This window comes from Monodon monoceros, unplaced genomic scaffold (assembly GCF_005190385.1).
Source record: "Monodon monoceros isolate NGI ecotype Baffin Bay Population unplaced genomic scaffold, NGI_Narwhal_1 Super_Scaffold_13, whole genome shotgun sequence".
NCBI classification, from domain to species: Eukaryota; Metazoa; Chordata; class Mammalia; order Artiodactyla; family Monodontidae; genus Monodon; species Monodon monoceros.
Window position 1 is genome coordinate 31,999,139 of NW_021703769.1, and position 13,308 is coordinate 32,012,446.

Here is a 13,308-nt window from a genome sequence, read left to right on the forward strand (position 1 = left end):
AATCCCCTTCAGACTGGAAAAAAACTAGTCATGAGATTAATTGGAGAAAAGTCAGAGAAAGATATTGTTTTCTTTATAATTCATTTTCTATGCCGTTAAAAAGAATATAGAAAAGAGAAAAAAAACCAGAAAGAAAAATGGTAAAGAATATGAACAGGCAGTTCACAGTAAGGAAACTCAAGTGACCAATAAGTATATGAAGAGCAGCTCAGCCATGCAAGTAATCAGGGAAATGTGAACCCAATAATGAGATACCGCTTGAAATGTCTGACAATATCAGGGTTTGGCAAAGCTGTGGAGAAACAGGAAAATCTAGACAGTGCTGGTGGGACTGTAAATGCTGCAACCACTTTGGAGAGTGATCTGGCAGGATCTAGTGAAATTGAAAACACGTTTTCTTCAACTCAGCAATTCCACTCCTGTATGTATTTCCAGAGAAAGTCTCACAAGTGCTCAAGGGCTCACTAAGGCCTTGTTTGTGATAGTGAAAAATTAGGCACAACCTACATGTCCTTCAGCAAGAGAATGGATGAAAACTAATGCAGCCTGTCCCTACATTCATATATATATATATATATATATATATATATATATATATATATCAATAATGGCTAGAAGTAAAACATCATAAGGTTGGGTGAAAAAAAGCAAAACTTTGTATATTGAAAATAAGATTAAAAAGATCATCACACATAAAGCAACACTCTGTCTTGCTTATGGATACATATATATGTAAGGTATAAAGATGGGCTGGAAGGAATCAATTTCTATGGAGGAATTTCTATTTCTATGTCAACTTTAATTGAATTGTTTAATTCTTCTTTAATAGGAAAAAAGACTTGAAGCAAATATGACATATGTTAATTGTCAATCTGGAGTGGTGTGAACTTGGATATTATAGTTCCCTGTAATTTTCAGAACATTTTAATTTCTTTAGATAAAAACATAAAATGCCAAGGTAAAAGTAAGATAGCTTATGAATCAGACAGTAAAGATTGGCCTTATTAATTGCCCCGGGCACCTACTTTTAGGGCTGTTCATCTATCACACATATTTTTGTATTTTTCCAGCATTCATTTTATTTCTCAGCAGTTGCCTTTTAGAGGTCTCTGTCCTCTGCCCATTGCATCTGTTCGTCATTAGGATGAAAGGTGACAGCATGGGTGATTCATCCAGTTTTTACTTTCAGATGTAAGTAAGTACAGACCTAGACTGTGGTTTCAAAAGCACCTGACCAGACCATCCATCCTTTGAGGTGTTAACTGGGATTAAATATCTTGATGTCCACACCTCCTTGGGCTCCCTTGTATGTGGTTTTTGTCCTTTAAAGGAACAGCTGCAAATTCTAAAATGTATAAACCATCAGGCAAAAGGAGGCTTAAGCTGATTGATTTTTCTTGTCATTAATTTTACATTATTAATAAGATAGGAAGTAAGTAACAGGGCTGGTGTTATACCTTAAGGGGAGGGGGACAGTCAGATGAAACCAGAAAGAGGAATCTAAGCAAGCTGCTGATGGGGTAGAGTGAACTGAGGCCCTTCACTTGCAGGGCAGTAATAAAAAGACAGCAAGAGGGTAGGAGAAATACCAGGTATGAAAGAGAAGAGAAAGGAAAAGAGGATGGTCTTGGAGTACAGTAGAACAAATCCACAGAACGTTTAGCAAAAAAAAAAAAGTCTATAGGTACATTATTTATACCACAGACTGGGATTATTTCTGGCATCAAACTCAACCCCCCTGCCCCACCCCAGGTATGTGTGGTGGAACGTCTCACTGTTGACCAAGATATATCTGCCCCCTCCTCCAGCATCAGCTTATATATGTAATTTATCATGATTCATGTATTCACATAGTGGATTGTGTAACCCAAGGCCCTTTTGAGAGTGAAAAAGGGTGCTATTAATAATTAATTGAGACAATAGGCACAAACTGGGGATTTCCTGGACAAGCACCCCAGTCACACTAGTGAATAGTGGTCACCCTAGTAATACACACATTTACATGTGCATTTGAAAGTAAAACTCATCAAATAAAACAAAACATCAAAATTTTTAAAATGTATCTACCATGTGCTGGCCCTGGGGATACACCAGGTAACAAGAGAGACAAAAAGCCTTGAGTAGGAGAAGATTGACAAGAAACAAACAAATCATATATTATTAGGTACTAGTAGGTTTATATGGAAAGTATAAGGCAGACAAGGGAGATAAGGACAGCCTGGGTCTAGGGAGTGAAGGAAATGTAATTTTAAATAGTGTGCTCAAGGAAAGTATGGCAGACTGAATTATTGTTCACCAGTAATCTCTGCCTCTCCCTACAGGAGAATTTTTCTTGCTCATTCTTTTGAAATCAGGTTTGGCCATACAACTTAACATTGGCAATGATATGTGAACAGAAGTGACAGAGCTCTCCTGGTGACTGTCTGCTCCACTGTGCTCTTTTCCCTCTGCTATAGTCACTAAGCAATATTGAGGTAGTGGCTGCCCCAGTGGCCTGGCTTCCAGGGAAAGGGCAAGGATGATACAGATCCACTTGTAGTATGACACAGAGTGCAAGTAGTAAGAAACAATCCTTTGCTGTTTTATGAGATTTGGGGCTTGCTTGTTAAGTAGTATACCCTAGCCCATCCTGACTAATATAGAAGGCCTCACTGAGAAGGTAACATCTGAGCAGAGAACTGAAGGTTGTGAGGAAACCAACTGTGCAGATATGTGGAAAAGGCATGTTCCACAGGGAGGAACAGCAAGTGCAAAGGTTTTGAAGAGGGAACATTCCTGATACGTTCCAGGATCAGGAAAGAAGCCAGGATGCAGAGGTATCAGCACCCTGTAGCCTGTGGGGCTGGAGGTAGGACATATTCTTGTCCATCCAGTGATCCTGTTCAATCCTCTATTCCTCCACAAAGTATGGAGTGGGGAGGCAGGAATGAGAGGCATAGGAGAGGATATGAAGGAAAGGTAGGTGAGATCTGGAGCAGGAAGATGCAGCCTAGCAGAGTGGTGCCCCACATCCTTGGACCACAAACCCTAATATACTAAAATTGGTAGCTCACCCATGTAGAGACCTTGGGAGGCCTCTGACTGCTGTCATGAAGAAGATGAGTCAGTGCATCCAAAGTGTGCCCTCCTCCCATTCACCTTGTTCTCATGCCCATGGCTTTTTCTTAGAGCCTCCAACAGACAAACCAAGGCAGCAGGGTCACCCTTAGGAGTGTGCCATGCAGTGCCCTGAGAAAGGGGCAGCTTCCCCTCCAAGCAACATAGAAGACCATACAAACCACATGTTCCTTCTTTCCTTGAATCCTGATAATTCGCCATATTTTTATTGTCTTAGAGTAGATTTCTTTCAGCTCTGTACAGCCTTGAAGCCACAGATCCCCCCAATTAGCAGTTGCTGGTAAAAGAAACTCTGGACAAATAGGCAGAGTGGGCGGCTATTGATGCTGCTGCCTGGAGGAGGCAGAGTTAAACGTCAAGCCCATTTAAAGGGAACCTGTTCAGGATGGAAGCTAAAATGTGCCGCAGAGGTCAAACCCCGCTGTGCGCTTATCAGCCGCAGGAGTAGGCACAGAAGAGTCGCTGGAAGAAACCCCCATTAAATATCCGGGTTTCTGACGGCCAATGGCAATAATCTCAGAACGCAGCCATTAATCTCAAATGCTCCATGCTAATTGACTGTCTCAGATTACTAAACTCAAATAACCTCTATAACTCCTCAAGATATAAAAAATAGTTTTAGGTTTATAAGAATCTCAAATATCTATACGTTATCTCTTCTCTCCTTGGTCAAAAAAAAATTTAACAAATGGATGTTCTGATGAATAGATGACCTGGAAGCAATGCATGCAAGAGCATTGTGGCGTCAAGCCCCACCCTTCTCCCTTCTTGCAAATCCTAAAGAAATCTATTCATGATGGAAAGCATATTGAAATAAAAAGGGAAATTCCACCCAATTTATATAATGCCAAAATCATTAGGACTGGGGCCCTTACTGAGAAAAAAAAAAAAAGCCATCTCAAGGTCTGAGAAGGAAGGAAAGCATGGTGCAAGTAGGTGCCAGCAAGAAGGGCATTCACTATGCAGGGATCAGTAGCAAAGGTGCCTCGGGGAGCTCAAGGCAAATCAATCTATTACAATTCAGTAGGATTCAGCATTCACTTCCCACTCCTTCCAGAATCCTTTGAGCCAGTGTTGCTTTCTGTGGGTGGAGGGCACCACTGGCATCCACTCACTAAATGCAAGTAGCACTTTCCAATCACTGACAAAAAAACGTCCCCAGTCTGTCCCTAGAGTAGAGTCCCCAGTTGAGAGCCCTACAGGTCTGAGCTCTAACAACAGGTAGAATAAAGTGGGGTTTGAATATAGCTGTGAGGATGCTCCACTGAGAAGGAACTGACCAAGTTATCAGAGATCCATCTTCTGTCCATGTGTAGGTGCATCAGGAAAAGAAGTGATTGGCTTTGTATACTGGTGAAGAAACATTTAATATGTTTGGGTAAATTTAAATTTAAATAATTTTTTTCATGATATAATGTTTTTTATTTGTACTATAAATGTTAATTAGAAATTCTTTAATGAAACGTTTACCTTTTTTGGAGATGGGTCAAGGGAATGGTGGGTACAAATAGCTAAGAAATAGTATGAGCCAATGTAAAAATAAGGAGTTGTTTGAAAGCCAAAACTGATCCTTGAACTATCTGAGAAATGAAATGTCAGGATCCCAATGTCAAGTGTGAGCCTCACTACTAACTAGCTGTGCAACTTTCTAAACCCCTGTATCTCTCTGCCTGTTTCTCATCTGTGAAATCATTGCAGCAGGTTTCTTTACACATAAATAAAAATCAAAGCAAAACAAAACCCTTCAACTGCAACAGCAACAGGATAGAGCTGACGGAAAAGTTCATGTCTTAGAGAACAAATGGATTACTTTATGTTAGAATAAAAATATTTTAAAATGATTTGGATGCCTTCCTCCCAGGATGGAGTGAGGAAGACAGCCTAGATGCCTCACAGCCTCATTCTTGGTTGGATTTGCTCCACCAGGACCGTGCTTCACACCCAGTGGGAGCACAGTAAATGCTGAGTGAGTGCTGACACCTGCTTTGTGCAGCATGCATGAATGGCAGTGCATTCCCTAGTAACTGAACAGCGTACAATAACTCTTAATAATTTTTAGATTAAATTTACCCAAACATATTAAATGTTTAAATTTAACTTAAATGTTTTAAATTTAAATAATTTACCCAAACATTTAATATGCCCAAAAGGCCACAACAGCCACATGATTAGAGAGATGGCTTTGTAGTTGGAAGTAAAGCAAATTTTAAAAGGAAATCAAAGTCTGAAATGAACTGGAAGCAGTGTTCAAAAGAACTGATGTAGTAAATAACTCAATGCATATTGTCATTACTCTTCTGGAAAGGGGAAGGAGGGTTTCTTCGAAGATGAGCTGCTGTCTGCTTGACATTTGCATGTAAAATAGAGGAGACAGGCTAGTTTTTTAGGTTCTTTTGTGGATACTGAATTTCAAAAATTAAATGAAATATAACAGTGAGACACAGATGAAAAATTTTAAATCTGCATATCAAAGTTATTGACCAGTTACTGAATAAGTACATGCCCTGCTACTTGGAGTGTCACTGCTGAGCTCTCCTTCTCTCTCCCACTCTTCCCATTGACATTTCTCAGCCTCTGGCTTCCTGCCTTATCCCCCAGGACCAGATCATCTGTGGGGAAGAAGGTGGGAAGGAACACCTCATCCTGCCATGGTGGGACCCTTCCCCTTCCCCTTTCCCCTCGCCTCTCTAATGGCAGTACATTCGTTAGGTGAGTACATTTGCCAAGCCCTGGACTAAGGCTGTTTGGTTTGTTTTAATGTTCAAATAGGCCACCCAAAGAAATTTTAACAATTATTCCTCCAGAGGTTTGTTTTAATTTTTTTTTCTTGAAACAATCTCAAACTCAGAAAACTTGCAAGTACAAGTAACATTTTTTTTCATGAATTATTTGAGAGTAAGCCACCAACCTGTTGCCCACCATCCTTGATTTTCTTACAAACAAGGACATTCTCCTACAAAGCTCAATGAAACCATCAAAATCAGGAAATTAACAGTGACACATTACTACCATCTCATCCCCAGACCCCATTCATGGGGCCCAAGAACGTTCTGTAGAGCAAAAGGAGCCAGAGGAAATCGTGTGCTGCATTTAGTTGTCCTGTCTCTGTAGTCTCCTTCAGTCTGGAACAACTGCTTAGCCTTTCCTTGGTTTTCATGAACTTGGCACTTCTGAAGAGTACAGGCCATTTATTTCATAGAATGTCTCTTGATTTGGTTTTGTCTGCCGCTTCCCCATATTGGTTCAGGTGATGCACCTTTGGCAGGACTATCCGAGGAGTGATGCTGGGTCTTCCTGTTACACCTGGTCAGGTGGCACATGATTTTGATTTGTCCCGTTACTGATGGTGCTCATTTAGATCACTTGTGGATGGTGATATTTGCCACGCTTCTCCACTGTATTTAAAGTTATTCTTTTTCCCTTTGTAACTAATAAGTATCTTATGGGGAGGTACTCTGAGGCTGTAAGTATCCCATTCCTCTTCAAGCTTTCAATTATTTTATGGATTCATGGTTTTCTGTTTTAATAAATGGGTTATAATCTGTTAACTCTCATTATTTTGATGCTCAAGTTGTTCTAGATTTGGCCAAGGGATCCCTTTTGAGCCGGCCTCAGCTCCCCCTTGCTGTGCCCCCATCATTCTTTGAGCATTAGAGAATGGTGAGATGTCCAGGCTCATCTTGTACTTTCCCATCACCAGCCTGGAATCAGCCATTCTTCAGGGTGGGCTAAGTGCTTTGCATATATTATCTTAGCTAATTCTCACAACATGAGAATCATGAGCTGATAACTGGTAGTGTCTCCATTTTGCACACCAGGTGACTGAGTCTCAGAGATGTTAAGTAACTTAGTGTTGCACAACTTGAATTTGGCAGAGCAGGGATTTGAACTTGGGTCTGCTTGACTTTGGAGACTGTGTTACAGATCACTCTGCTTTAGATGATCCCCAGCTTTCCACTCTGTCTATCCACATCACCTTCCACGTTGTAGAACCTATTGACCTACATGGATAAGAAAGTTGCTATTGGAAAGTGTGCTCAGCATTCCAAGTGAGGTGGCCAGGAAGTCCTCTCCTGCAGTTTCTCTGACACAAGAACTGGAAAGAGGCCAGCCTCTGCCTCCCTCACCCTCTGCCCATCCAGGAGGCTGCAGTTCAGCAATGGGCTTGTTGGGAGGAACTTAGGCAGAACTAGGCGGAAGCTCTGGGCATAGCAGCAGCAAAGGAAATTTATTTTCCTTTTTTAAAAATTTTATTTTATTTTTTAGGCTTGAGGGGCCTGGGACATAAACTAGGCTTACTGAAATCCAGTGTAATGGAAGCCATCCCTGCCACTGAATTGTTTAAAAAGTGTGGTCGCTGTTGTCTGTCCCAGGAGCCTGTCTGGCCACTCTGTGAATTCTCTCTCCTTCTGCCTCCAGGCTGGGTCTTAGGCTGCTGAAGGTACAGCCAGCTGGTAGAGGGGGATAATGACAACCAGCCATGGAGTAGTTTAGTTTCTGCTTCTTCTTGCCACATGGCCTTGTTCATTAACCCTCCTGTTTCCACAGTTTCTGATTCTGGTCCCTTCCTAATAAGACTGCACGTAGCCTTCTCCAAAGAGGCACTCCTCACTAATTCTGCTACATGCTGATCCTTCCCTTACTCTGCATTTGCCTTTGCATCCACACTGTCCCCAGTCAATGTCATCACATCTTTGTGTATTTATGTATATCCTGTGAGTATTTTCCAGTTGTCTGATGTCTAGAAGTATGTCTCCTCTTCCTAGTTAAGGTCTAACTATCTCAGGTGAAGAACACGGTCTTCAGCATCCTCTGTTTACCTTGTAGCAACTTGTAATGAATTACATTTATATCATCACCTTTCTGTAAATGTGTGTTGAGTCAATGAATGCTTGTCCACGTGTGGCCCTGCGTGTGTCTCACAGAACATGTGTCCACATTTTTTTGGATACTCTAATGCTTTGGATTATACTTCTCCATTCCCTGTATTACCATAGAAGTTCTAGGCAAGAGATCATTTAGTAAAACTCTTGTTTTGTAGATGAGAAATCCAAAGCTCAGAAAGGTGTCATATCTACCTGGTAGTAAAACTAGAGTCAAAACCCCAAATTCTGCCTCCTTTTCTAAAACTTCACCCACTGCATCATTCAACATTCTTCATCATTAGCAAGTACAGATATTTTTTATTATAACTACTTGTTGAATTAGCAAGGGTGGGGTGTGTGTGGAGTTAAAGTTAGTAATTTAATAAAGCTTATATCGGAGTGAAAAAAGGAAAATATACTTTGATTTAAAGTATGAAATTTTAAAGAATAAACCTGGTAGTTTTATAAGGAATTCTACAACTTGCAAATTAAAAAAATATACATATATATATATTTAAAGAACAAAGATATGATATTGTAAAGAATATGTAATGCTTTTTTTTTTTTTTTTTGTGGTACACGGGCCTCTCACTGTTGTGGCCTCTCCCGTTGTGGAGCACAGGCTCCGGACGCGCAGGCCCAGCAGCCAGGGCTCACAGGCCCAGCCGCTCCGCGGCACGTGGGATCTTCCCGGACCGGGGCACGAACCCACGTCCCCCGCATCGGCAGGCGGACTTTCAACCACTGCGCCACCAGGGAAGCCCAGTAATGCTTTTTTATTAAGACTCACATAATAAGAGCTAGTGTCAGAACTAATAACTATGGTGATTTCAGAGTAGTGTGTCTTAGGCTGCTTGGGCTGCCCTAACAAAGTACTGTAACCTGGGTGGCTCACACAACAGAAATGTATTTTCTCACAGTTCCAGGGGCTGAAAGTCTGAGATCAGGGTGCCACCATGGTCATGTTGTGGTTAGGACTGTCTTTCTGGCTTACAGAAGATCACTTTTTCATTGTGTCCTCACATGTTCACATGGCCTTTCCTTGGTTTTTTGCACATCTGGTGGGTGGTAGGAGGCAATAAGGAGAGAGAGGGGTCTCTTCCTCTTCTTATAAGGCCTTCAGTCCTATCTGATTAGGGCCACACCCTTATGACCTCATTTAACCTTAATAACCTCCTAAAAGCCCCATCTCCAATTATAGTCACGTTAAGGATTAGGCCTTCAACATATGAATTTTGGAGGGACACAGTTTGTTCTATAGCATAATGATAAGCATAAATGGTATTTTAAAACATCTTCGACAAGCTCTAATATGAAATGAAAATAACTGTGATCTGTTGGCAACAGGATCACAGGTACTGCTGCTAATAAGTTTGTTGCGTACATTCATCATGGACGGAAATTCCTAATTTCAGGTAGAGGTTAATGAAAATAAGATAAGATTTTTCCCCCATACTAGTTCACAGCCACCCTGAATTTCTATATAAGGACTCCCAGGTTAAGAACCCCTGATACATGCAAGTATCTTACTTTGAGCAAACAAGTGGCATAATCCCAGGATGGTGGGAACAGATTCTGCCATCAGCTGATCCTGTCCATTGCCAGTTGCCCAGGAACAGTGAGTGTGTTAGACTGAAAAGAAACATCATCTGCCCCTGCCTTGCTTTCTGATGTTTTAAAATATGTGTTTGAGTGTTGGAATGTGTTTTGTCTTGCAGACACTAGTAACTTAAATACTGAACAAAATGATTCCTGGACCTCTGAGTACTCCTGGCTTGACCCTTCTGTGAAGGGCCCACCAGAGACAAACACAGAGGATGCTGGACTTCGGAAATCTCTGGACACATTCTATGAAGTGTTTGGCCATCCACAGCCAGCCTCTGGAAATTCACTCTCCACATCTGTCTACCAGTGCCTTTCTCAGAAAATCAATGAACTGAAGGGCAAGGAGAACCAAAAGTACACCCTCCGCAGTTTTCAAATGGCGCGGGTCATCTTCAACCGGGACGGCTGCTCCATCTTACAGAAGCATTCCAGGGACGCCCACTTTTACCCAACCAGAGAAGGAAGTGCGTCTCTGGAGGATGACAAGCTGACCCCAGGACTTTCAAAAGAAATTATTCATTTCCTCTTGCAGCAGAACTTGATGAAAGACCCATAACTGTTGCCTGGTGGTGAGAGCAAGCATATGGGGGGTAGCCCTGTGGCTGATACTGTTGGTGCATCACCCAGAACCCCTCAGGTCTCTTGCCAGCTCTGTGTGCCCAACCCCCAGCTAAGTGCTTTGCAGGCAAAGGCTGGCATATGTGATCTGGTCCTGGAGCCAGTTCAGCCCAAATGGAGAGCCAGCAGTGTCTGGGGGTTTTATTGCCTCCGTGGCCACCCCATCTCCTACCCCACCCTTTGACCTAAGGCTGGTGACCAACTGGTTTGCGAGTCTGAAAGTCCAGCTTCCTTGTCCCCAGGAAGGACATGCTCTGAGGCATGATTCAAGTTCCAGAGCTCTCCTCCTGACCAGGCCAAGGCTGGGGCTTCGCATGATATCTCACTCTTGCCTGGCTCCTTCCTTCCCCTGTCCTTCTCTCACTCACTGGTGTCTCCTGGGAGCGTTTCCTTAATAAATCTCTTGCACCTGAACCCTTGACTCAGATTCTACTTCTGGAAGAAGCCGACCTAAGAGAATAGGCTTCCATTCAATGAATTTTTTTTCTTGTTTTTAATTTATTTTATTTTTATTATTTTTGGCTGTGTTGGGTCTTTCGTTGCTGCATGGGGTTTTTTCTCTAATTGCGGCGAGCGGGGGCTACTGTTTGTTGTGGTTCACAGGCTTCTCATTGCATTGTATTCTCTTGTTGTGGAGCATGGGCTCTAGGCACGCGGGCCTCAGTAGTTGTGGCACGCAGGCTCAGTAGTTGTGGCTCACGGGGTCTAGAGCGCAGGCTCAGTAGCTGTGGCGCACGGGCTTAGGTGCTCTGCAGCATGTGGGATCTTCCCGGACCAGGGCTCAAACCTGTGTCCCCTGCATTGGCGGGCGGATTCTTAACCACTGCACCACCAGGGAAGCCCTCAGTGAGTTTTTTTGAAGGAAACAAAGCCTTATGCTGAATCAAGTATAAGAATTTTACCAAATTGTAAAACTGTGACCATGTGATTGGGAACGTATGTCCCCCAATAATACAAAGATTTAAATATGGTTCCAAAAAGTGCATCACATCTTAATCATACCTTTGCCTCTCCAAAACCAGAGTTTCCTGTTTTATAACATTAACTGGGTATGGAAGGAACATTTGAGCCATCTAAAATAACAGCTAAGATTCGCACATTTTTTTTAAAAAAGGCTTTTCATCTCCACCAGATTGTAAACATGAAAGGTGAGAAAAAAAAATGTGTACCACCCACCAAAGTATGTGTAAGATCACTTATGATAAGCTAGGCTGATGGATGCAAGCTTGTCAATTTGTGGTGGAAGAGAAAAAGGAATCCTTTGCCCAAGTGGACTCCTTCCTCTCATTATTTTTGTCTTCTGCCTGCCTGCTGCCAGCACCCTCTGTCACCCTCTGAATGGCTGGCCCCTCACCCCTGTCCTTCCCTTGCTTCGCCAGGGAGCAGCTTTATTTATTTATTTATTTTTAACTAAAAAAAATTTTTATTGGAGTATAGTTGATTTACAATGTTGTGTTAGTTTCAGGTGTACAACAAAGTGAATCAGTTATACATATACATATATTCCCTCTTTTTTAGATTCTTTTCCCATACAGGCCATTACAGAGTATTGAGTAGAGTTCCCTGTGCTGTATAGTAGTTCCTTTTTAGTTATCTATTTTATATATAGTAGTGTGTATATGTCAATCCCAATTTTCTAATTTATTCCTCCCCACCCTTACCCCCGGTAACCATAAGTTTGTTTTCTACATCTGTAACTCTATTTCTGTTTTGTAGATAAGTTCATTTGTACCCTTTTTTTATATTTTTAATTTATTTTTAATTTTTTTATGTTTGGCTGCGTTGGCTCTTCATTGCTGCACTTGGGCTTTCTCTAGTTGAGGTGAGCTGGGGCTACTCTTCATTGCGGTGCACAGGCTTCTCATTGGGGTGGCTTCTCTTGTTGTGGAGCGTGGGCTCTAGGTGCACGGGCTTCAGTAGTTGTGGCGCACGGACTTAGGTGCTCTGCGGCATGTGGGATCTTCCCGGACCAGAGATCAAACCTGTGTCCCCTGCATTGGCAGGCAGATTCTTAACCACCGCGCCAGCAGGGAAGTCCCCTTACCCTTTTTTTAGATTCCACACATAAGTGATATCATATGATATTTGTCCTTCTCTGTCTAACTTCACTCAGTATGACAATCTCTAGGTCCGTCCACGTTGCTGCAAATGGCATTATTTCATTCTTTTTATGGAGCGCAGCTTTAAATAGCCTGAGCAGGCCTGTGCTGGCAGGTCCTCTGCTTCTCAGCTGTGTCCCGAATGTTCGTTTGAGATTTGGTTGGTAGAAGGACATCTCCCCGCACTGAGCTCCCTGAAATTGTAATCAGAAGCCTCGCGCTAATCGCTGCGCTAATCCCTCTCTCGAAGGTCCTTCGAACAAATTGTACTGACAGAAAGGGCTCTATCACTTGACTGGGGAACAGTGAGAGAAGCTGGAAATACTGAAAAATTAGACTTTGAGAAACTCTGGATGAAATTTAATTGGCATAAGACTCTGTAAAATTTCCAGAAAGCAGATTATGCAAATAGATCAGCCTACGTGTGTATGTTAAGAATGAAGGCACCCTCTCAGGCCAGGTCTCTTAGGGACTCTTGACTGGAGAGAGAAGCCCTTTTAAAAGTCAGGAATTACATAGTAAGGCTTCCAGCTTTGGGATGATTAGAGGTAGGAAGAATATCCACCTCGAAGGGCAGGCACCACTGGAAGGAGACCTAACAGAAAGGAAATAGGAAATGAACACGTCCTTGAGAAAACAAGACTCCAGATCTTCCTCTGACAAGCAATCAACTGCATTTTCTCCAATTCAGTTGCCCCCCCCCCAATAATTATGAAACCAGGGAGACTTATAATTGAAAATCTACAGGTTGAATTTTGAAGTTGCTAGTTTTATTGTTTATTGATGTGTAGCAAATCCATAGATGCCCTGGAATGGTGTAGTCTTTAGCATTATTCTGTCACCGAAATATTGGACTTTAGTTTCCATGGCTACCGACAGAAGGAAACTAGATTATTTTATACTGTTTTTGAAGGACAAAAGATACAAGCTATTTGAATTTCCATGCTGGGAAGCAGCAGCTTCTGTTTGGCAGTGAGATTTTAATATCAGCGAATTTGTAAACT

The 13,308-nt window shown here is 42.1% G+C and overlaps 1 protein-coding gene across 4 annotated transcripts in view; it reads left to right on the forward strand.

Moving 5' to 3' along the window:
• Positions 1–10,619, forward strand: part of SHLD1 (shieldin complex subunit 1) — an 89,328-nt gene extending 78,709 nt beyond the window's left edge. For all 4 annotated transcript variants that reach the window (XM_029220102.1, XM_029220105.1, XM_029220103.1 and 1 more), the window contains one exon: positions 9,701–10,619. In XM_029220102.1, coding sequence (XP_029075935.1) covers positions 9,701–10,143 — 443 coding nt within the window. In that variant the 3' untranslated portion in view covers positions 10,144–10,619. The remainder of the gene's footprint in view (positions 1–9,700) is intronic.
• Positions 10,620–13,308: the final 2,689 nt, after the last annotated feature.